The sequence below is a fragment of the Bubalus bubalis genome, chromosome 12 (genome assembly GCF_019923935.1).
Source record: "Bubalus bubalis isolate 160015118507 breed Murrah chromosome 12, NDDB_SH_1, whole genome shotgun sequence".
Lineage (NCBI taxonomy): Eukaryota > Metazoa > Chordata > Mammalia > Artiodactyla > Bovidae > Bubalus > Bubalus bubalis.
Window position 1 is genome coordinate 4,565,235 of NC_059168.1, and position 23,422 is coordinate 4,588,656.

At 44.7% G+C, this 23,422-nt stretch overlaps 1 protein-coding gene and 1 pseudogene across 9 annotated transcripts in view; both read right to left on the reverse strand.

Annotated features, from left to right (window-relative positions):
* The window catches only part of AFF3 (AF4/FMR2 family member 3), a 582,175-nt gene that overhangs the window by 7,524 nt on the left and 551,229 nt on the right, over positions 1–23,422 (reverse strand). For all 9 annotated transcript variants that reach the window (XM_044925651.2, XM_044925654.2, XM_044925653.2 and 6 more), the window contains 6 exons: positions 16,167–16,230; positions 12,512–12,648; positions 5,971–6,042; positions 4,049–4,142; positions 761–810; positions 63–286 (listed from right to left, as the gene is read on the reverse strand). In XM_044925651.2, coding sequence (XP_044781586.1) covers positions 63–286; positions 761–810; positions 4,049–4,142; positions 5,971–6,042; positions 12,512–12,648; positions 16,167–16,230 — 641 coding nt within the window. The remainder of the gene's footprint in view (positions 1–62; positions 287–760; positions 811–4,048; positions 4,143–5,970; positions 6,043–12,511; positions 12,649–16,166; positions 16,231–23,422) is intronic.
* LOC112577985 lies at positions 11,929–12,419 on the reverse strand (annotated as a pseudogene).

Here is a 23,422-nt window from a genome sequence, read left to right on the forward strand (position 1 = left end):
AGGACCCGGCTGTCTCCCCGAGCTGTGGCTGACCCACGCACAGCTCCCCCAGGGGCACGCACCTCTGTTTTCCTTGGCCAGGTTGTCCGCCATCTCCCAGTAGTCGTAGCTGTGGAGAATGCTGTTGGTGATGCTCACGTGATTGGCTGCCATCTGGTGGATGCGCTGCGGGATGCTGACGATGGTGGACGGGGACAGGGCGCTGCTGTTGGACAGGCTCCCCTGAGAGCCCACGGAGCCGGTGGGGGACGGGTTGGGGGACATGGGGGATGGGGTCCCAGTGCTCCTGGAAGGGGAGAGCATGGAAAAACAAGAGTGGAGAGGTTAGGACCTGGTGAGGCAGGGCGGCCCCTCGGGGCACGGTAAACAGTAGCGCGATGCCCAGCTTCCCGTGTGTGTGTGTGTGTGTGTGCGCGCGCGTGTATGGGGGGGGTGTGTGTGTGCGTGTGCGTGTATGGGGTGTGTGTGTGTGTGTGTGTGTGTGTGTTTGGGGTGGGAGGGCTCAGTCGTATCCAGCTCTTTGCGACTCCATGGACTGTAGCCCACCAGGCTCCTCTGTCCATGGGATTTTCCAGGCAAGGATACTGGAGTGGGTTGCCATTTCCTCCTCCATGGGATCTTCCCGACCCAGAGCTCCAACCCGTCTCTTAAATATCCTGCTTTGGCAGGCGGGTGATTTACCACTGAGCCACCAGAAAGCCCTTGCTCAGCTTCATGCAACATCTCATTTATCACCTTCACTTCGCAAAAATGAACTTACTTTCCACTGGCCCCCCATGGAGATGGGGCTTGGGCAGCTTTAGATGAATTCTGCAAGAAAACAAAAATGTTGACAGTGAGTACCATCTGCTTGAGTTTAAACAGCCCACAGTAACATGTTCTTGGTTGACCCCTGAGAGAAGTAATGGCAGACCCTGTAGATAAAATGCAGGGTCACAGAAACTGGATCTGGGAAGTTATAGTTACTAGGCTATTGGCTTTCTCTCTGCAGGATAGTAGGGCGGCAGGCAACCCCCCTCCCACACATACACTGAGAACATCTTATATTTAAATGTAGGGCATATTTGCAGAACTGTTGATACACATTTAATGCCTGAAAATATATGAGACCATCAGCTGTTACTGTTTTAACTTACGAAGCTTTAAAGTATTTCTCTTAAAGGAAGTTGCTCTTGAACATGTCTAAAAGAATAGATTAAATGTATTTCCTTAACAGAGACTGAATTCAAAAATTCTGATTTATTTAAATATTCTGATGTAGGATTTGTCGCCTGAGCCAGTTGTTTGCATTAGGCATTTAAAAGACATTTTGCCTGTGGCAAGGAAAGTTTCTAAATGTACAGAGAGATTTCCTCCCTGAGAGTCCAATGAAGCTTTCTTGGACACAAGTCTGTGACATTGTGAAGGAAAAAAATGGTCTTTATAATATGGATGTCAATGTTCCCTTCCAGAAACAAGAAAATATAATAGCCTCAGCTTGGTTTCCCCAGAGACAAAATGCTTCTTTTGGTTAAAAAGAATTTTATGAAGTGGTGACTGATTTTTAATTTTTAGTGGAGGTGTTATCAAAATGGTAAGAAATGGCCTTACACACGGGAATTGTGCAACATTGCCGTCAGGCCTCTTTCACTACAACTGAGGTCCCTTGACTGGAAAAAACACGGGTTGGCAAAGTCCTGCTTTTCAGAGCCAGTTGTACTGATGAAACTTATTTTATATGAACCAACTATCATTGTTTCCTGGTGGCTCAGATGGTAAAGAATCTGCTTGCAATAATGGAGACCTGGGTTCGAGCCCTGGGTTGGGAAGATCCCCTGGAGAAGGGAATGGCTACCCACTGCAGTATTCTTGCCTGGAAAACTCCATGGACAGAGCAGCCTGGAGGGCTACAGTCTATGGAATCGCAGGGTCAGACATGACTGAGCAACTAACACTAATCATTGTTTCCTAAAGTTTTCATAATCTCTGAACTTTAAGTAGTATTGAAATAGCCTTTGATTTAGGGTATCTACCAGGAACTTCTGGAGGGGGAGTTCTGATTTTTAAGTTATGTTTTTGTTCATTCTGTACAGTTTCACGGACAATCCACATACTTTCACAACTCGGATCTCTTAAAAGTTCTGTGGCTTAGAGTTCGGATTCCTTCTTTATTCAAGTGCTTTGCTTTACTATAATAACTCTTAAGTAATAGCTCTTCAGTCAGTTCAGTTCAGTCACTCAGTTGTGTCCAACTCTTTGCAACCCCATGGACTGCAGCACACCAGGCTTCCCTGTCCATCACCAACTTTGAGCCTGCTCAAACTCATGTCCGTTGAGTCAGTGATGCCATCCAACCATCTCATCCTCTATCGTCCCCTTCTCCTTCTGCCCTCAATCTTTCCCAGGATCAGGGTCTTTTAAAATGAGTCAGTTCTTCACATCAAGTGGCCAAAGTATTGGAGTTTCAGCTTCAGCATCAGTCCTTCCAATGAATATTCAGGACTGATCTCCTTTAGGATGGACTGGTTGGATCTCCTTGCAGTCCAAGGGACTCTCAAGTGTCTACTCCTACACCACAGTTCAAAAGCATCAATTCGTCGGTGCCCAGCTTTCTTTACAGTCCAACTCTCACACCCATATATGACTTCTAGGAAAACCATAGCTTTGACTAGATGGACCTTTGTTGGCAAAGTAATGTCTCTTCTTTTTAATACGCTGTCTAGGTTGGTCATAACTTTTCTTCCAAGGAGCAAGTGTCTTTTAATTTCATGGCTGCAGTCACCATCTGCAGTGATTTTGGAGCCCAAAATAGCTCTTAGATTCTTTTTGAAAACGACTTAAACTTAGGCACCCAAAGTAAAGGGAGACTCTTAGTGTCAGTACTCGTCATTATAACCCACGGTTGTCAGTGGACTAAGACAGTTACCTTTTTGGCTTAGCACCCGGATACTCTACATGCTTGGCCAGGCTACTGGATGCACATGGCCCACGGGACCTCCAACACAGCAGGGTCATCAGAAATCATCTCCAAGAAGTGGAGGTTGGGGATTAAAGATCTAAAATGATGACTGTGGGGACTTCCCTGGTGGTACGGTGGATAAGAATTCGCCTGCCAGTGCAGGGGGGACATGCTCTGGGAAGATTCCTAGTCCGGGTGTGGAGCAACTAAAAGCCTGTGTACTGCAATTTCTGAGCCCGAGCGCTGGCGCCCCCGAGCCACAGCTACTGAGCATGCGTGCTGCAACTGCTGGCGCCCAGGCGCCTAGACCCTGTGCTCCGCAACACGAGAGGCCACCGCAACGAGGAGCCTGGGCACGTCAAGGAAGAGTGGCCCCGCTCGCCGCAGGTAGAGAAAAGTCCACTCAGTAACGAAGACCCAGTGCAGCCAAAAATAAACATAAAATGATGGCTGTGTATCTGATAAAGACTTGGTGGAGGCAGAGATGGCATAATTTCTTGTTTCTATAGTCAAATGGACAGCAAAGAGGCCGGAAGTCTCAAATAAATTATGATGTCAGGTCCACTTCACAACAGAACATCAGGGTTTTTTTTTTGTCTCCCCTCCTCTTTCTTCATTCTCCCAATGAAAATGATTTCATCCCATAAAACAGCACAGTTTCCAATTCTATCCTTTTATGTGCACAGTGTTATTCTAGTGCCTCTGGGTTCTACCAAGCCATTTCTTATCATTTAGATTAACACCTTTATTAAAAATTAAATTAGTGACTGGAAATAGCAAAGAGGAGTTGCTTCTAAGGAGCTACTTCTAAGAGGAAGAAGAAGCTCTGAGTGAACACGAGGAATTTATGTTAGCTATAAAGATGGACCTCCTAGGATGCTGGGGTGGGTAACAGGATCTTCTTTCTCTAGGCACCTAGGCAGGGGGATAAATTAGATGGGTTCTCAGGCTATTCTCTGAGCCCTGAATGCCATGAGTAGGCCGTAAATAGGGTTAGTGCAGATATCAGACGGCTCCTGTATTAGCCCCAAATCAGTGGACTCTACATTGAACATGTCCTTGACGGGGAGACAGCTGGGTACAACATTCTGCCCGTTAGCCAGACAGTACCTTGAAATAGTCGATAAGTGCTTTTGAATACTTTACAGCATGATCCCTTTTGAGTCGAAACATCCTCCAGTACAGGAGAGCCAGGCATCGGTAACTGCAGGAGGAAGAGACGAATGAGTGGCCCCTGTGCTGACAATCTTGTTGTTCCAATGCACTCAATGTTCATAGCATGATTATATATATATTAAATATTTCTATACATGCATATATGTCTGTAGGTATCTGACCTTTCTATTTGTTTGATGAGATTCAAAATTTCAGTTACTCCATTAAAAACATCCCTTCATATAAGTAAATATGTATAAATAACATATATACATAAACAATATAAGAATAAATATGAATCAATAAGAAATGTGTGTATATATAAATAAAGAACAGAAGTACAAATGAATAGCTTTATTGCTTCTTCATTGGGACTAAGCAGCTGGCCATTTCCTTCTTCCACCACGGGAGGGCAGTCTCTCTCCACGAGAGGAGCGAGAGGCTCTGGCACATCGCGTGCTCTGCTTTCTGGGTGAACTTCAGGGCAGAACTACCTTACTCTGATTTTCCTTGGACATCTTGAACTTCTGGCCGTGGGTTTGTTGAAGCACAGCCCTTCTACCTGTTTTTGTCACCTTCCCTTTTAAGCTACTTTACTGAGGGAGAGTGGATACATGTACACATGTGGCTGAGTCCCTCTGCTGTTAATTGGCTACACTCCAATATAAAATAAAAAGTTTAAAAAAACTACTGGACTATAATTAGTTCATATAAAGTAACAGATATGAATGTTTTTTATAAGTAATTAAAAACTATGCTGAGACCACATACCAGTAATCCCTCTTATATAATATGAACTAATCATAATTAATTTATTAATCCTGACATGAAAGTTAAAGTTCGAAAAGAGCATAGAAAGCATTTCCCAAGCCATATCAACTACTTCTTGGTGCTTTTCACTCATAATTATTTGCTAACTCAGATATGGTATTGACAGAGTAGAACACCAACCTAGAAAATACAACTTAATGGTCTCAAATTTTATTTTTTTATTTAAATTTTAAAATTTATTTTTATTTTAATACAATTTTTAAAGGTTACTTTCTATCTACAGTTATTACAAAATATTGGCTGCATTCATTCCCTGTGTTGTATTAATACAATATATCCCTGAGTAATAGCACATCAAACTCTACATGAAGTGGTGATGCAAAACTATCAGAGACCCTCTTTTTTGTGTCTGCCACTATTGTTATTATTACTATTTTGAGATTCGGTTCTACGACTTGCAAATCAGGTTCTAGGGTAGAGTATGAACCGTCAGAGATAGAGACATCTTAGTTCCTTATCACAGCAGGCACTAACAGTGAGGTGTCCTGAGGAAATGTCATGGGGAAAATTATTGTTATTACAATCACATAATCATTATCATTTCTGTTATTATAGGAAAAAACCTGTTACATGTTGATTAACCTTTATAAAGTCTTTGATTATCAAAGTGGAAGGAACGGCTCCTCAGTTTAATGGGTTGAGAACCTGAACACACCGTCCTGACTCAGCCCTACTAACCCCACACGTAAAGAGACAGATGAATCATTCTGATTGCATCCAAAATGTTAAATATGACAGATTACATTGGGCACAATTTACATTCAAATGATTAAAACACAGACTTACCAGATTTTAGAACACACACACACACACACACACACACACACACACAGGAAAACGAGACCTGCTCACTTCTAGTCATGAATTCACCTCGTGCGTAGGGCAGCAGGGAGCAGGCTCTCCAAGGCCACCTCGAGAAATGCCCTCAGTTTGGTGTGTTAGAAGCGTTGTGAACACATCGCGCATTTTGGCACCAGGTTACCAGGTTTGCCAGTGCAGACGTGCAAGGCTGGGGAGGCTGTTTTAAGCCGGTATGGTGCACTTACCATAATGCAGCCAGCTGTTTATCCTCTGGTGTGGCATTGGGGCCTGAGTGGGTTTTTAGTCTCATGGCATACCTTAAAAAGAAAAAAAAGGAAAGGGAAACAAAGAAATAAAGCTTTCTTACTAGCCATCGAACATCTTCTAGGTTGGTAGTTCTCTTAGTCCTTCATGGTGCTTGCTGATTTTATTGTTATTTAGTCACTAAGTCACGTCCGACTGTGACCGTATGGACTACAGCCCGCCAGGCTCCTCTGTCCGTGTGACTTCCCGGGCAAGAATGCTGCAGTGGGTTGCCATTTCCTTCTCCAGGGGATCTTCCTGACCCAGGGATTGAAGTCACGTCTCCTGCATTGGCAGGCGTGTTCTTTACCACTGAGCCACCTGGGGAGCCCCGACGGTTCTTTCTTGAGAGCCAGCTGAGGTTGCCCATTTCCCCTAACCATGACATTATTGTCATGACTAGAAAAAAATGACTTTGATGACCATCTAGATACTTTCTGCTTTTTAACAATACAAGTCCAAATTCTACAGACAGTCAAGAGTGTTATCCATTCAAGCATTACCCACGTATATGGTGATGCATCCATTTTTACAACTTCTGATCTATGGCTGAGTGGCTGAGAAGATGTTGGTAAAGTTCAACCCTTTCGGACCAATCTCCAGAAAAATGTTTACTCTTTGTCCTCAGATGAATATGTGGGTTTACCTTTTTTTCTTTTATTGTTACAAAACTCTTATTTTGACAGCAGTATAACTAGTAGATTTTATGAACTTTTCTCAATCTCACTTATTTCTCTGATCAGCAGTTCATGGTCATTCCTTTCTCCAATAATACACCAGGTTACTTGCAGATCCTTGGAGAGACCTGAGGCAGGCTGGGGAATGGTCAGGGAGTCCTGGGTTCAAATCCCAGGTTAGTCACTCATTAGTCATGGGAGCTTACACAAATTAACATCTTTAAGCCTCCTTTCCCTTATTTATAAAGTAAGATGAGTACATTACTGCTGAGCGCATGGCATTGCTGTAGAGATTAAGTGAAACAGTATCTGTAACACTCTTAGCATAGCAGGCTGGCTTGTTGCAAGTTGCTCAAGAAAAGGTACTGTTATTACACCGTCTCCAACACATGTAGATTTGTAGTACTTTTAAAAAGTTTATTTTTTGATAGGTAAGAAATGGATTTATTCAGATTCAGAGAAAAGCACACTCCACAGACAGAGTGTGGGCCATGGCAGAGGGCGAGTGTGTAAAAATCTATTTATTTTTAATTAGAAGATAATTGCTTTACAATATTGGTTTGGTTTCTGCCATACATCAGCATGAATCAGCCGTAGGTATACTTACGTTCCCTCCCTCTTGAACCTCCCTCCTGAACCTCCCTCCCTTTTCAAGTGTATCCCCTTTGTTTAGCTTTCATGGGGTTATTTCTCACAGTTTATTGGTATCAACATTTTCTACTCTGCATGAAGGGTGGAAACCTTACTTCCACGTTTATGCCTTTAAATAACATTGCCTTGAGTATCAGATGGGCTTCCGTGGTAGCTTAGGTGGTAAAGAATCTGCCTACAATGTGGGAGACCTGCCGGGTTTGACCCCTGGGTCAGGAAAATCCCCTGGAGAAGGGAATGGCAACCCACTCCAGCATTTTTGCCTGGGAAATTCATGGACAGAGGATCCTGGTGGGTTACAGTCCACGGGGTTGCAAAGAGTTGGACATGACTGAGCGATTAACAATGTGCACCTATCACAGATGGTGGTATATTTTTTGTTTCAGTCACTGAGCACTCTGGTTTACACAGCTCACGAGGAGGGTGGTTTATTGCACGTGCGCACAGTTCTTGGCTTACGTTGCTTTCCTTTTCCTCCAATTGGTCTAAGATTCCTTCTTTTGCTGCTTCCTTTCTGTTTGAGAAACTTCCTTTAGCCAACATTTAAAGGTAGGTCTGTTAGATACAAGCTTTTCATTTTCCTTAATCCGAGAATGTTTTTGTTTCCTCTGTATTCCTGAAGCGCGCGGCCTCACTGGATCTAAGTGCACAGTTAGATAGGCTTTCTTCTCTCCGCACTGGAGGCCTGGCATGCCACCCCAGCTCCCACGGCGTCAGCCCGCGCGCCCGCTGTGCCTGAACCGGCGTCCCCTGTGGGTAATGCGTCATTCCTCTAGTTGCTTTCAGGGCTTTGTGTTTGTTGTCAGTTTTCAGAAATGTAGTTTTGATGGTGTATTGACATGCAGTGCTTTGGCTTTAGGCTGTTTGGAGTTTTCTCTGCTTCCTGAACCTGTAGGGTTATGTCTTTTGCCAAATTTGGCAAGTTTCAGTCATTACTTCTTTTAAAAAATATAACTTATTTACTGATTTTGGCTGTGCTGGGTCCCTTGCTGCGTGGGCTTTTCTCTAGCTGTGGTGAGTGGGGGCTATGCTCTAGCATAGTGTGAGGACTTCTCCTTGCTGTGGCCTCTCCTGTCGTGAGGCACGGGCTCTAGAGCATTTGGGCTTCAGCAGCTGTGGCTCCTGGGCTGTTTCTCTGACGCATGTGGGATCTTCCTGGACCAGGGATTGAACCCATGTCTCCTGCACTGGCAGGGGGATTCTTCACCATGGAAGCCCTAGACATTACTTCTTTCACATATCTTTCAGTTCCATTCTCTCCTTCTTCGGGGACCCCAAGGACGACCTGGAGGTTTTACTGTCATTGTGCTTGAAGCTCTCCACTTCTTTTTCAGTCTGCTTTCTTGGTTGCTGAGGTTGGGCGTAGATTCTATTTCTTGTCCTCAAGTTCACTGATTCTATCCGCTGTCATCGCTTCTCTACTACTGTGCCCCTCTGGTGAGCTTTATATTTCCGTTACATTTCTCAGTTCCATAATTTCCATTTGGTTCTTTTCCAAAATAACTTCTTCTTCTTTGTTGAGACTTCAATTTTTTTGTTTCAAGAGAATTTTTAATTGTTTGTTGAAGCATTTTTCTGATAGTTGCTTTAAAATCCTGGTCAGATAATTCTAACATCTGATTCATCCTGGTTACTGGTGTCAACCATGTGTTTCTTCTCATCTTGGCTGTGATTTTCTTGTTTCTTGGTATGATGAGTGAATTTCTACTGTATGTTAGACATTCTGGCTATTATGTTAGAAGATCCTGAAAGTGAAAGTGAAGTCACTCAATCGTGTCCGACTCATAGCGACGCCATGGACTGCAGCCCACCAGGCTCCTCCGTCCATGGGATTTTCCAGGCAAGAGTACTGGAGTAGGGTGCCATTGCCTGCTCCAAAGAAGATCCTGGATCCTGTTTAAATATTTTCTTTTAAAAGGAAGTCATCCTGTTTAGGTTTAGCAGGCAAGTCCTCGCCTACTTCTGTGGGATGTGGTTCCAATTACAATTTAATTTTCAGAGCCTTTATGCTACAATTTTTCCCTAAAATTCTGGCATGTGGGATGTAGATATACAATCCCTTTTAGTTTCCTGAAAAGGGATTGAAGCCATGCCCCCCTGAAATGAAAGCGTGGAGTCTTAAACACTGGACCTCCAAGGAAGTCTACATGGTGCAATTTTTGATTTGAGGAGGTGGGGTTCCATTTGCCAGTGTCCCCAGGCACTTTTTCCTTGGTGGAGAGAGGAATTCTCTCACATCCTTAGCTGGGCATCTGTGGCAGGACCCTGCACCCCCCCCCCCCACCCCCCCACTCCGCAGCAAAAGTGCTCCTGGCTCCCAGAGTCTCTCAGTGGGGGAAGGGAGTCTCAAACTTGGTGGGCAACATGCAGTTTCAAGCAGTAAATTAATGTTATCTTCTAACTCAGATAACAACAGCTCTCATTTTAGTTTTCAGAGTAGCTTAAGGGACTGTACTCAATCATCTAAAAAACGGACTGTATTCTCCACCCATGCAAAGTCCCACCGCTGGTGCAGAGCGGGTGTGCTTGTCAGCACCTCCAGTTGTATCTGATGGAATCAGGCAATTACTGCTGCTCGGGTTTGTTTGTTTACTCTTAAAGTGTGAATGCCTTAAGCAGACCATGTACACTCCAGGTCACCACAGGCCCTGTGACCTGCTGATCTGTCATACTGACTGAGTACATACTATGTTGTAGAACTCCTCCAGGGGCTATGAACACATTAATGAACAGATCAGACAACCCTCCCAAACCCCTGTGCTCAAGGCACTTGCATTTTAGGACACCTTACAGCCTCGTGCCTGTCTACTTCCTCCTACTTTCTTCCCCGCCTGCCTGTGGGCATCCACGTCTGTGCCTTATTCAGAGGTGAACCAGGAGAAACTAAGATCATGGACGTGAGTTTAAGCAAACTCCCGGAGATGGTGAAGGACGAGGGAGCCTGGCACGCTGCAGTCCATGGGTTGCGGACAAAACTTAGCAACTGAACAACAACAAGATCTCTTAAAGTAATTTTAAGTCTTTTTTTTACTATGGCAATTTCTTTTCTTCACAGTCCAAAATACTGTACCAAATAAGAAGACAGTATGAAGGAATCGCCAATGCATTGGTGTAGCAGAAATATTTTAATAAGAAAAAGGGCTGGACAGCGTTGACTTCTGAAACATTCTTGAAAAGTGCGTTTTGCAGGTGATGTGTTCTTGATGTTGGGATGACAATTTCAAAGGATGTCATCCTTTCCTGAATCCCAGAGGAGAGTGATGGAAAACACCGTTGACTGGGGTCAACGCATACCAAGAAGATTAAATTTAGGATGATTAGAAATCTTCCAGGGCTTCCCTGGAGATTCAGTGGTTAAGAATCTGCTTGCCAACACAGGGGACATGGATTCCAGCCCTGGTCTGGGAGGAGCCCACATGTAGCAGAGCAACTAAGCCCGTGCTCTGAGATAAGAGAAGCCACCGTGATGAGAGGCCCCACACCCCATAACGAAGAGCAGGCCCTGCTTTCCACAACGAGAGAAAGCCCGTGCCCAGTGACGAATACCCAGCCCAGCCACAAGTAAATAAGAAATTGTCCATCTGGAATAGTGAGGCATGGTAAAACACATCTACTCTCAGGTGGCCTAGAATCCCAGAATTAGAACAATCTCTTAGAGCTAATTTTGGGAAGGGTCATTTCATATAATGCATATTAGACATTATTCCAAGCAGCTGAACCAGCTAAAGACATAAAACATGACAAAGGCTGTCTGAGAACGATTAATGGATGAAATTCCCTTAATGGTTCATTAGCGACATGAAGGATGTGCCTTTCCATGCAGCCATCGTGGAAGATAGGTGTCTCCCGCCTGTGGCCCTGCTGTGCCCCGGTCATAAAGCCTGCGTCTGTTCGCACTGTGGTCCTAGCTCAGGCTGGGGGATGGTGCTCAGGTCCAAGCCTTAGACCAGAACAAGGCCAGTACCTTTTCAGGCAGAGCATCATAGGATGGGTTTCCTTTCCTAAAATCCCCTTGCACCTTCTTTCCTGTTATTAAATACTCCCAAATCATTTATTGATTGGAGTTAGAATTTAGATTATATAAATATAAATAGTATTAAATCATATAATAATATAAAACCACAGTACAGAGGTGAAAAGAGTTCAAATTCTGCCACTTCCCAGCAGGCGAAGTCGACAACTCACGTCTCCCTCAGACAAAGCTTCCTTCTGGCCAGTGGGGTTGGAGGAGCCGCCCTCCCAACCCTCACTCACACAGAGATCAAAGGAGGCAGGCGATGCCAAAACACATTGCAAGATCGTCCATCTTATTTGGGGGATGAACACTGGCTCTTGGTAGCTGACAGTGTGATCTTTTTTTATCCCCCAAGAATAATTATAATAGATATTTATTTAAAGTAATACATTTATAGCACAGATAGTTCTACATTGTACATTTCAGGTTTGAAAGTGAAAGTGTTGATCATTCCATCGTGTCCAACTCTTTGCAACCCCATGGACGGGAGCCTGCCAGGCTCCTCTGTCCGTGGGATTCTCCAGGCAAGAATACTGGAGTGGGTTGCCAGTCCCTTCTCCAGAGGTCCTTCTCGACCCAGGGATCAAAACTGTGTTTCCTGCATTACAGGCAGGTTGAGCCACCAGGGAAGCCCACATTTCAGGTTTAACCAACTTCATAAAGATACTTGAGGGCAGCCACATTCACAGATTTAGACTGCATGATTGTTTCATGATGAATCCTTCTCTCTTTTTTCTTTCCTGAATACCCTCTTTCAGGGTATGGTTCAAGGTAGAATTTAGCTTCCTCATATTTTGTCCACTGCTCTAAAGGCAAGACCTGTTTCCTCATGCTCAGTTCTAGCGCTCTCTTAATATGTACCCCCGTCATTACAAAAGCTCTCAGGAAGCCTTCTTGGGGCTTCTCTTACATCGTCATTCTCATATACCGCATCACCTCACAGTCAGCCCAGGGTACTGAACCCGACAGCGTTGCAATACCATCTTCAAATACCCTCCAGTCACCTGCTTGATGTTGCAATGGCAGGCCTGCTCACCGTTTTGACCCAGAGAGTGGGATCTTTTCTGTGTTTGCAGTACTTATATATATTCTTCCCTCCACCTTCTGCCCCACCCTCTTGCAAGAAAATGCAGTGCTTACCTGATGAGCTCAACTGTCTCTGAATACATGGTGTAAGGAGATTTGGACTCCATGGGGCCCTGTTCCATGGCATTTCCACACTCAATGAATGACAAGGCTGCTTCTGCATAGTTCAGAGCCTTTCCAAACTTTTCCACCTGGTCAAGAGTGAACACAGTGTCTTCCTCAAGAAGAGTTTTTCAAACAGCGTTGTCACAAAATCTATATACTTTATTTGAGAAATTCGACTGTAAAGTTCCCAACTCTTGCGAATGGAACCCAGAAAAAGTAGAAATAGGGTAATTCCTTCTCTAGTTATTTTCACAGATTCCTGCTGGTTTAGGGCAAATGCGTGAATGGTTAAACAGGGTTACGCCAAATCCATATCACAATCAGAACTGCACAGAACGTCACAGCTGCTTTAATTTCTATTGTCCTCTCTCTTAACTCCTAATGGTCAAATCAACTTCACTCCTTGGTCCTTGCTGTTGTGTTCAATATTGATATATGTGTAAGCTGATGGGTCTGACTCTATGTAAGAGTTTTCACATTTTTATGGTATACTCCCACTTGGACAATTTAAGGCCTTGGTTATTGTCTTTTACACTGCGACATCTATTAGGATGGCCAAAAAGTGCATTTGGGTTTTTCTGTAATATCGTACAAAAAGAAAAAAGAAAACAAAAAAAAACCCAAAGCAAACTTTGTGGCCAACCCAATACATCTCCACGCCTCCGTGTAGTCATGCATTTTTCAGTTGTTTCATGAATAGGACCTGACCCTAAGGGGGAGGAAAGACAGGGAGGGGAGGCACAGCTCAAGGAATGGCATCAGTTTGGAGACAATGCTGAGCATCAATAGCACTGATGTGGGAGGATTTGTTGCTGTTGTTTAGTTGCTAAGTCCTGTCCAACTCTTTTGTGACCCCATGGACTACAGCCCGCCAGGCTCCTCTGTCCATGGGATTCTCCAGGCAAGGATACTGGAGTGGGTAGCCAATCCCTTCTCCAGGGGATCTTCCTGACCCAGGAGTTGAACCTGTGTCTCCTGTATTGCAGGTGGGTTCTTTACCATCTGGGCCACAGGGGAAGCCCTTGTAGGGGACTGTAGACCGTCTAAACTTATGTTAATCTTTCCCTATATCAGCTTTACATTCTTAAGTTCTCATAAATCTAAATGTACACATCAGATTCATGGTTCCATACATTCTTACTCTTGATGGATAGCACATTCTAAATTGGGATTGGATAATCTCCCAGGTTTTCAAACATTCATTCATGAAACAAAACAGAATTACAGAGACTCTTAACTACTGCTCTTGCCTCTTAAAAAAAAAAAAAAACCCTCTCATTATTTATGACACCTTAGGAAACGGAAATGTAAGGTAAAACTCTCCTGTGTTAGCAAATCAAAAATTTAAACAGCTTTAACCCTAAGAGGAGTATTTCTTGGCAGTGCTTTTTAGATTAAGGAAGTCATTTCTTTCAGCAAGTATTTCCTGAAGTACCCGATTCTGTGTGATTTGCAGTTGACACACAAAAGCTCCTTCTAGGAACATGTATTTAGAGAGAAAAAAAAGTGCACTCATGAGATAGCTCAAAGTGCAAGGGAGTCCATGATTAACTAGTGAAATGCAAAGGAGTCCAATGCCAAAGGGAGGGCAGGAGGGAGCAAGTGAAGGGGCTACAGGGCGCCTGGGTGGCCTCCAGGAGGAGACCTGTAGGGACCCAGAAGGTGACCCAGGAAGGGAAAGCATGATCGGGCGGAATCTGGGGAGGACACTGAAGGTGTGAGTGTGCACGACAGTGAGAGTGTGTATGTATGAGACACTGTGAGTGTGCCCTCTGCAGGTGCAAAGCCCACTGGCTGGCACAAGTCAGGTGTGCTTAGAGGCGGCAGGGGGCCAGTGTGGTTGTAGCACAGTGTCACTGGGAAAGGCCAGGCTGGGCAAGGTGACACGGAATGAAGAATCCTGGTAAATCTTGGATGATTCAGGCAGGAAACTTCCTGCTTTAAAATTCAATGTGACCATGCATTGGCATCTACTGGCAACCAGACCGTTCCATCACAGAGGTCCCCAGACTTTTTGGCACCAGGGACCAGTTTTGTGGAAGGCAATCTTTCCAGACGAGTCGGGGGATGGTTTGGGGATGATTCTCATAAGGAGTGCACAACCTAGATCCCTTGAACTTGCAGTTCACAGCAGGGTTCACACTCCTAAGAGAATAGAATGTTGCTGCCGACCTGCAGGAGGCAGAGCTCAGGCAGTAAAGTGAGCAATGGGGAGCAGCTGAAACACAGACGAGGCTTTGCTTGCCTACCACTCACCTCCTGCTATGCAGTCTGGTTCCTAACGAATCACAGACTGGTAGTGGTCTGTGGCACAGGGGTTGGGGACCCGTGTTCCATCAGACTGTGGGATTTTGAGGATAAGATCTCTACCTCTTACTTCCCTTCTGTATTTTCTGATACTCTGATTATTTCCCCTGTATACCAGTGGACCCAGGCAGTGAGCTTCATACTAATAAATGCTTGGTGGGCAACCTCAGTAGCATTGAGGAGGGTGAGGTTATAGTTTATGCATCTGCAACCCTGGAAGAATAATACTCTGAAGGTCATTTGAGAGTCCCTTGGACTGAAAGGAGATCCAACCAGTCCATCCTAAAGGAGATCAGTCCTGAGTGTTCATTGGAAGGACTGATGTGGAAGCTGAAACTCCAATACTTTGGCCACCTGATGCGAAGAACTGACTCTTTGGAAAAGATCCTGATGCTGGGAAAGATTGAAGGCAGGAGGAGAAGGGGACAACAGAGGATGAGATGGCTGGATGGCATCACAGACTCAATGGACATGGGTTTGGGTAAACTCTAGGAGTTGGTGATGGACAGGGAGGCCTGGTGTGCTGCAGTCCATGGGGTCGCAAAGAGTCAGACACGACTGAGCAACTGAACTGAACTGAAGGTCATTTGAGATGTCTTACTCATCTCTAGTGCCCTGATTTCAGTTATGAACGCTGGAGGGGAGCAGAACTGAAATGACCAGGGAAGAAGGGGTCCTTTAGGATGAGATTTTCAGACGGAACAACCATATGATCTCTTACAGAAAAAAATCAGAAGTTTTATACCTCTTGCCTGAAGGCGTTAAGCTTTCCCAAATAAGAAAACTTACTCTTTGAAAACATCAAATCATAGTAACTTTACGGTCTTATGTGTGTGTAGTAGTTTCTTGGTTGTCCAGTTTCAGAGGAAGTATTTATTTTGGCAGGTACACATGAAGAACAACAAAAGTCTTTTTGAAAAGGGATTTGATCCTGGGACCAAGCCAAGGACTGGATAGGCTAACAAGGGAGAAAAATGCAAACCTTTTTTTCTTTTAAGGAAAAAAACAAAACAAAAAAAACTACCACCCACTGACTCCATTGCCTCTGGTTCCCATTCAAACTTTAGGACTAAATTGAAATATTTGTTTATCCAGGGCTTCCTCCAAGTCAGACATTATTAGTTGAGGTCATAATTTATTGGGCCATGAGCACTGGATTATATAAACACTTCTGCATTTAACAGACCCAGCCATCCTTGTAATAGATTTTATAATTACCCCGGCTATGCTGCCCCAGCGATGAAGCTGCAGTACAAACGCAATTTGGAGGAACAGATCTGGAGAGAAAAGGTCTTACCATCGCATCTGCTTTATGCTTCATTCGCTTAGCTTCTTGCATAAAATAATCTGCACTGCGTGGCCTACAAGGAGAGAGTGACACGAAACATCATTACTGTGCAAGTGTAAGACCTTCAGCGACGATTTTTTCCTTTGCTCAAACTTGAACCACAATTTCAAGACTCTGCTTAAGATGCAACCAAGTTTTTTTTTTTTTTTTTGCATTTCCAAACTACTGCCTATATGTAAAAGACCATTATATTGCTCTTAAGTTGACAATTCAAAACATGCTCAATATATGTAGATAAATATATACACGTTTACGGTTATTTTTTAACATGGATCCCCAGTGCCTAATTTGTAAATCAGATTTTTTTTTAATCTCATGGTTAAGAAAATGCAAAATCTTATTTCACATGCTGCTGCTGCTGCTAAGTCGCTTCAGTCGTGTCTGACTCTGTGCGACCCCATAGAAGGCAGCCCACCAGGCTCCTCCATCCCTGGGATTCTCTACGCAAGAGTACTGGAGTGGGTTACCATTTCCTTCTCCAATGCATGAAAATGAAAAGTGAAAGTGAAGTCGCTCAGTCATGTCTGACTCTTTAGCAACCCCATGGACTGCAGCCTACCAGGTTCCTCCGTCCATGGGATTTTCCAGGCAAGAGTACTGGAGTGGGGTACCATTGCCTTCTCTGAGACATTTACATAAAACAATCCACTTTTGATATAAAGATGGCAAAGATATAATAATTGTAAAGATGTGCATAGATGTGTGTATTTGTCTAGCCTTATGAAAATCGGTGTTGCTTGTTTGCATAACTGGTACCTAAAGTTGTATGTGTCTCTATAATTATTTTAATGCTTTGCAGTGAGAAATGAAAAGAGGTGATACTGGAATGATTACATTCCAGTTGTAATGAAGCTAATTGTAAAGTGATGTCTCCCTTGTCACAGTGCAAATACGGCTTGTATTCTCTTGAGTTCTGATTAGCTGGCTGGTAAACATTTAACCCCAGGCATGGGCATTATTAAAGCGATAACCCAACTCTGCTGCGAGATGAAGGTAATTCATCCAGAGACGAATCTGAGAGTGTGAAATGACCCCAAGTTACATAAAACCACTCATCAGACAGCACCTTTAAGTACTTCATCAGGTGGATTTTTAAACATCTACATAGTTTAGGTACCATCAGTATAAACTTTTTGTGTATTATGGGTCTTTATGTAATCAATAACCTTGACCTCTTCATGAATACTCACCATAAGGCACCACGCCCTGAATGAGAGATAAGATGTTAGCAGTGATAGTAATCATACACTGTGTAGTCTGCTTAACACACTTATTTTGAACTGCCTTCTTTCAGATTCTAATGGGTCTTTTTCCATACTACAGTATTAGGTAGCCCGGGCATCCTTTTATTCTAAGGGGTCAAAATGCTTAAAAAAATCACACAGATCGTGTCAATGACATTACCATCCAAAACTGTGATCCTCATTTGAAAGGTTTAATCAATGAAACAAAGGCACAAACCAGGATCAAAGCAAATACTTTAATCTTGGGTCACAAATCACAGAAGCAAGAGAAAGACCTTGGTTTTCTATCTCTTCTTCCCCATAAAATATCGTCAGCACTTGTGGTAACATGCTGGGAATATTTAACTTTCCCAACGAGGAAACAAGAACGCGGCTGCAGGGCCCCCTTTATGTGTATGATGAAACCCCCGTCTCTGGGTCATGATCCCTTCATGTTTTCCCGGCCACGCAGGCCTGAGCCCTTCCTTTAATCCTGACGGATCTGCACGGGTGGGTGAAGCCCGTGGGTTCCTTCAAAGGAGGGCTCAGCTTCGACCACCTCTTCATTCTCCAATTTATCTCCTCTATGTTTATTCCATTTGAATGACGTTTTGGTTGCTTTTCATGGTAGTTTATTCTTCTTTGTCCACAGATTGACCTTTGGACGCGTACTGGCTATCTGTTGGGTCTTTGATGCCAACTCTGGCAATTTACATTATTTTTGTTCTTGTTTTTTAATAGACTGTCAAGTTTTCTGAGCAGTTTTAGGCTCAGAGCAAAATGAAGTGGAAAATACTAACCCTAACCCTAGCCACTTGGTACACACGCACAGCCTCCCTTACTACTAACACCCCTCAATTGAGCAGCCCATTTGTTACAACTGATAAACCTAAAGTGAGTGACTTCCTTGATGGTCCAGCGGCTACTTCTGAAAGCTCTCACTGCAGGGGGCCCAGGTCTGATCCCTGGTCGGTGAACTAGATTTCGCATGCCATGACCAAGAGTTTTCATGCTGCACGAAAAGATCCGACATGCCGGCACAGTCAGATTTAAAAAAAAACCCTAAACTAACATGTCATTATCACCTTAAGTCTGTAGTTTACATTTGGATTCACTCTTGGTGTGGCACATTCTATGGGTTTTGAAAACTGTTTGATGACACATATCCACCATAACAGCACCACACAGAATAGGCTCACACCTTAAAAATCCTCTGCAATATTTTTTGTCTTTTTGCAGAACTCCCCAGAACAGAAGACCAGATCTACCGCTAGCTAGAAGCCAGGTCTGACTCCCGAGTTCAGATGGGGTCCTGCAGCCTACCTGTTCAGGAAAGGAGCTCCGTACCTCTATCCACTTCCTCCCTGCTGTTATCACTTGCTATGAACGCTTCCTTGTCAATATCCCCTGCTTTCCTCAAGGACCACATCCACCCAGGTCCAGGCTTTCATTACCTCTCCCGGCCTCGAGTTTCACTCCTGTCCCATCTCTCCTGAGCTTTAACTCTTGAGCAATGTTTGTAAAACACGGCTTTCATTATATATCACCACCCTACTCACAGATCTAAAATCAAACTCCAGAGCCTCTGAAATGGAATCTCAGTTCTGGTCCTTGGTAATCTTGCCTGACCCTCTTCACTGCATTACTTACTCACCAAGTCCCTCAAGCACAGTGAGTGGTGTCCTCACCGGCTGGTCAATGTCTCAGCACTGTTTTAGAAGCCCCGCTCATCCCTTCCTTCCTCCCTAGAACACCCTCCTCTCTGCTCCTTCACTAAATGCTTACAGTGAGCCAGATGTTGCTTGTCTCTCAGTTTCTCAGGCCCTAAGGCCTTTTTGCTGGGAAAGATTGAAGGCAGGAGGAGAAGGTAGCAACAGAGGATAAGATGGTTGGATGGCGTGACTGACTCAACGGATATGAGTGTGAGCACACTCTGGGAGATGGTGAAGGACAGGGAAGCCTGGCGTGCTGCGGTCCACGGGGTCGCAAAGAGTTGGACATGACTTAGTGACTGAACAACCACAAAAGGCCTTGGTAATTTCGGTTCATGCTCGGCTATGTCTTTCCTGATCTCAGATACCACTTCTTGTTCACACTTCGCTTCCAGGCATTTAATTACCTTCTGAGCTGTCCCGGGCTACAGTCATTGCGTGTGTGCAAGTTGGCAGCTGTAATATTTTCAGCGTGGGCTCTGCCGTAGACCTCTTTGATCTTTCCCACCTTGTTGTTGTAGGTACATGGTAGAAGAGAAATGAGTCCCCCGTGCATTCACATTTCGAGTTTAGAAGAGAGAGAGTGTATTGGCTTCTGATGGGGTGCAGCCTCGAAGCCAACGAGCCAGAGAACATCTCCATGGCAACCTGATATTCTCCGCATCATTATCTGTCCCACACTCGAGTAGAGGAGTTTGGTCATTTTTCTCTTGCCCTCTTTTTTGTAGACCTTGTCATTGACAGATCGTCATTTTTTCAAACGCATTTTGTTTTCATGAAAGAATTCTGGTAATAAGCCAAGGCATCTTCGTTTTCACTGGCCTTTTAAGTTATCCCCAGGGTGGCCGTGGCCTCGAGTTCCCCATACGGATACGGTCATCGGTGCTGTTTTTATCTGTAGTGTGTTAATGTATTCTTTAAACCTGAGATGGAGGCTGAGTCACAGACTCTCACAATAGTGTATGTGGATAAGTAACACCTCTATTTTCTGACTGTATCACAGGAGTGACAACATTAACCCGAGATGCTGAAGAAATGTACTATCAGGGCCTATTCAGGAACACATGAGAATTCTCCTCTTTGCATCTCACTGCACTGAGTCACTGAAGACTACCTGCTGATTGGCCCTTTTTTCCCCTCTCAGGTGATTTCTAGAGTGTTGGTTCCAGGTCAGATCATTATAAAGGCAACTGGATGATGGGACATCACCCAGATAGCCCGGCAACGCCATGGACACGTGCTGTCAGGGAGGCATCACTCTGGAGGTGACCTTCAAGTCAGCAGGAAGATAAAACTGTCGTCGCCACCGTGGCAGCTCCAGAATATAAGACTGCAGAGGCACTAAAATAAACCTAATTATCTCAGTGTTCAAACCGATTTTTCCCGGAGTCTTTTTTCTTTTTAAATGTGGAAAATCTAGAGTTTGGCTTTTTATTGTGATAATAACATTCTTCACATTGTTTCTCAGGGTGATGGTATGTGATGCTAATTCGTGAGAAAGCCTAAGAAAAGTACAGTTAAACATCATGCACGTGACTGACTGCATCGCCGGGGCTCTTCAGAACCTGGGCTTGGAGCATCTAAAAACCTCGGCTGAGCCACATGCATCTCTGTTATAAGAGCTCTTGGCTCTTATAAGTAATGTGAGCACTGGATCCAGAGAGCAGGGTCCTCCTCTCCTCCCAGTGCCCCCACCAGCACACATGTGACCTCAGTTCTAAGCAGCAGTGGGTCTGAGCCACCCTCCCGTTTCTGCTGGCATGGGAGTATCACAGCGCTCTGACGCTTTGTTCTCCTGCGTGACTGAGATGGAACTGAATGCTCTCCCACGGACAGCCTGGCAGGCAGCTTTCTGGGACTCCTATCTCCGTGAAACGCCCGTTACCCACCACCCCCCCCAACCCGGCAGAGCCAGCCTGTTTTGTGAAAACTGGCAGAGACAGAGAGACTGACATGTCTGAACGAACAGGTTCCCTGGCACCGCACAAGTCGAGATAATTTTCTTAGGAAGTTGGAATCCAAATCAGACAACGAGGCAACTGCACACCAAATGAATTCATCATCTGATAGCCTGTCAGCTTGTCATCTGATAAGTCCTGGAGGTGTTACCATGGCCCAAGCTGTGAGGTTCTTTCTTCCCTAAGAACGAGTAAGAAGTGGAGGAACTGTTTCCCACGCACTAAATGAATGCTGTGGATGAGGGCACTTTATAGCCAGGGGCCCCGGTGCTGCCGTTGGCTTTATGAGCACTTCCAGAAAGAAGTGAGAAGGCTGCTTACAGCTTCCCTAGTGATTCAGAGAGTAAAGAATCTGCCTGCAGTGCAGGAGACATGGGTTCGATCCCTGGGTCAGGAAGATCCTCTGGAAAAGGGAATGGCAACCCACTCCAGTATTCTTGCCTGGAGAATTTCATGGACAGAAGAACTTGGTGGGCTATAGTCCATGGGGTGGCAAAGAGTCGGACATGACCAAGCAACTAAGCACATTAGCTTTTAAGCACAAGGATTCAGATGCAGCTTTTGTTTCTATGTTCCTGATGTTGGCTGGGACCCTAAATCCCTGGCTTCTCAGAAACATGAGTGATGACTCATCGTGTCTCCTACAGGTCACAGGCTCTCACAGGAGGCTCCTCTCTCGGCCACACTTAGAAAATAACACACGCTTTCCAGGACACGCAGGCTAAATGTGGCAGGTTTTTGTCATTCTATCATAAGCAGCTTTCTGTTTAAGTGGAAATTCATCAATTTGATTGCTGTTCTTCTCCAGGTGTCACAGGTAAGACAAAATCATTTTACAAAGCCCTTCAAAGGATCAGAGGGCTCAGATTTCAATCAGAATGATCTGAAAGGCCTTGTCCACCATTCTTGCCCTCCCAACCTCTGGCCAAATTCTTTTGTTCCTTCTTTCTCTCTGTTTGGACTAAAAACAAGGAAACAAACAAAAAAACCTTGGCTGAGAGGGATTTCATAAGGGAAAAAATTCCATATGAAGAAAGAAAGGCACAGGAATGGTATTATCAGGAAGGGTGGGGTCCAGCTTTGAAGCGACGGGAAGCGGGGGGGCCCTTCGGGAGGGGAATGGTCACGGCCAGCCCACCACGGGAGTGCCTTGCCTTGATCTAATATCACCTATGTAAGGATTTCAGTTGGGGTCCTTTGAATAAATCACCTGACCTTTCACTTACAGGAGTCTTCCATCACCTATAAAATTAAAATCCTTTCAGCTGTAAGAATGCTGAGTATCATTACATCACAAGTGCCAACTTCGTCTTCCTGACCTGCCAGCCACACGGCACAGGTCGCGGCTTCAGCATCGCGCGGCAAGGGAGTCTTTTCTTGGCGTCTGGAGGTTTCAGTAGCTGGGCTCCTGTAATTGATGCCACGGGGACAGATGGGGCGTTCGGAGGCTTGGCTGAATGTGACGATCGTCCTTGTGAAATGTGGGCAAGAGTCGGCACATCCTTCTGGAAGCGGCGGGCAGGTTGGCACCCGGGGTTCTCTGGCTCCCCGGCACAGCAATATGGCACGGGGGAATGGAGGCCAAGCGCCTCACCATCAGCTGTGCTCAGATGTCTGCACCGAGGCCTTCGTGACACAGCTGTTCCCTAGATTTTTCCACCGCCAAGAACTCTCCTGTCACTGATGACACCAGGCGATTTATAGCTCATGGCTTTGCACTGATAAGATCGGTTTCTAGGCTTTGGGCTGAATGAAGCGCCGTCACTCATGGACATAAATTCCTGACAGATTTTTGAAACAAAAGTTTGGTAATCATACCAGTGTCACCTTAAAACCAGAGCTGTCCATTAAAATGAATGAAATAATGCCATTTGCAGCAACATGGATGGACGCAGACATTGTCATACTGAGTGAAGATAGTCAGATAGAGAAGGAGAAATATCGTATGACATCCCTTACATGTGGAATCTAAAAAATGATACAAATGAACTTACTTCTAAAACAGAGACTCATGGACTTATGGAATGAACTTATGATTGCCAAAGGGAAGGATGTGGCGAGGGATAATTAGGGAGTTGGGACCCATATGTATACACTGCTGTATTTAAAATGTTGTGTGTGTGCCTAGTTGCTTAGTCCTGTCTGACTCTTCTGGGCTTCCCAGGTGGCACTAGCGGTAAAGCACCCGCCTGCCAATGTAGGAGACATAAGAGATGTGGGTTTGATCCCTGGGTTGGGAAGATGCTCTGGAGGAGGGCATGGCAACCCACTCCAGTATTCTTGTCTGGAGAATCCCATGGACAGAGGAGCCT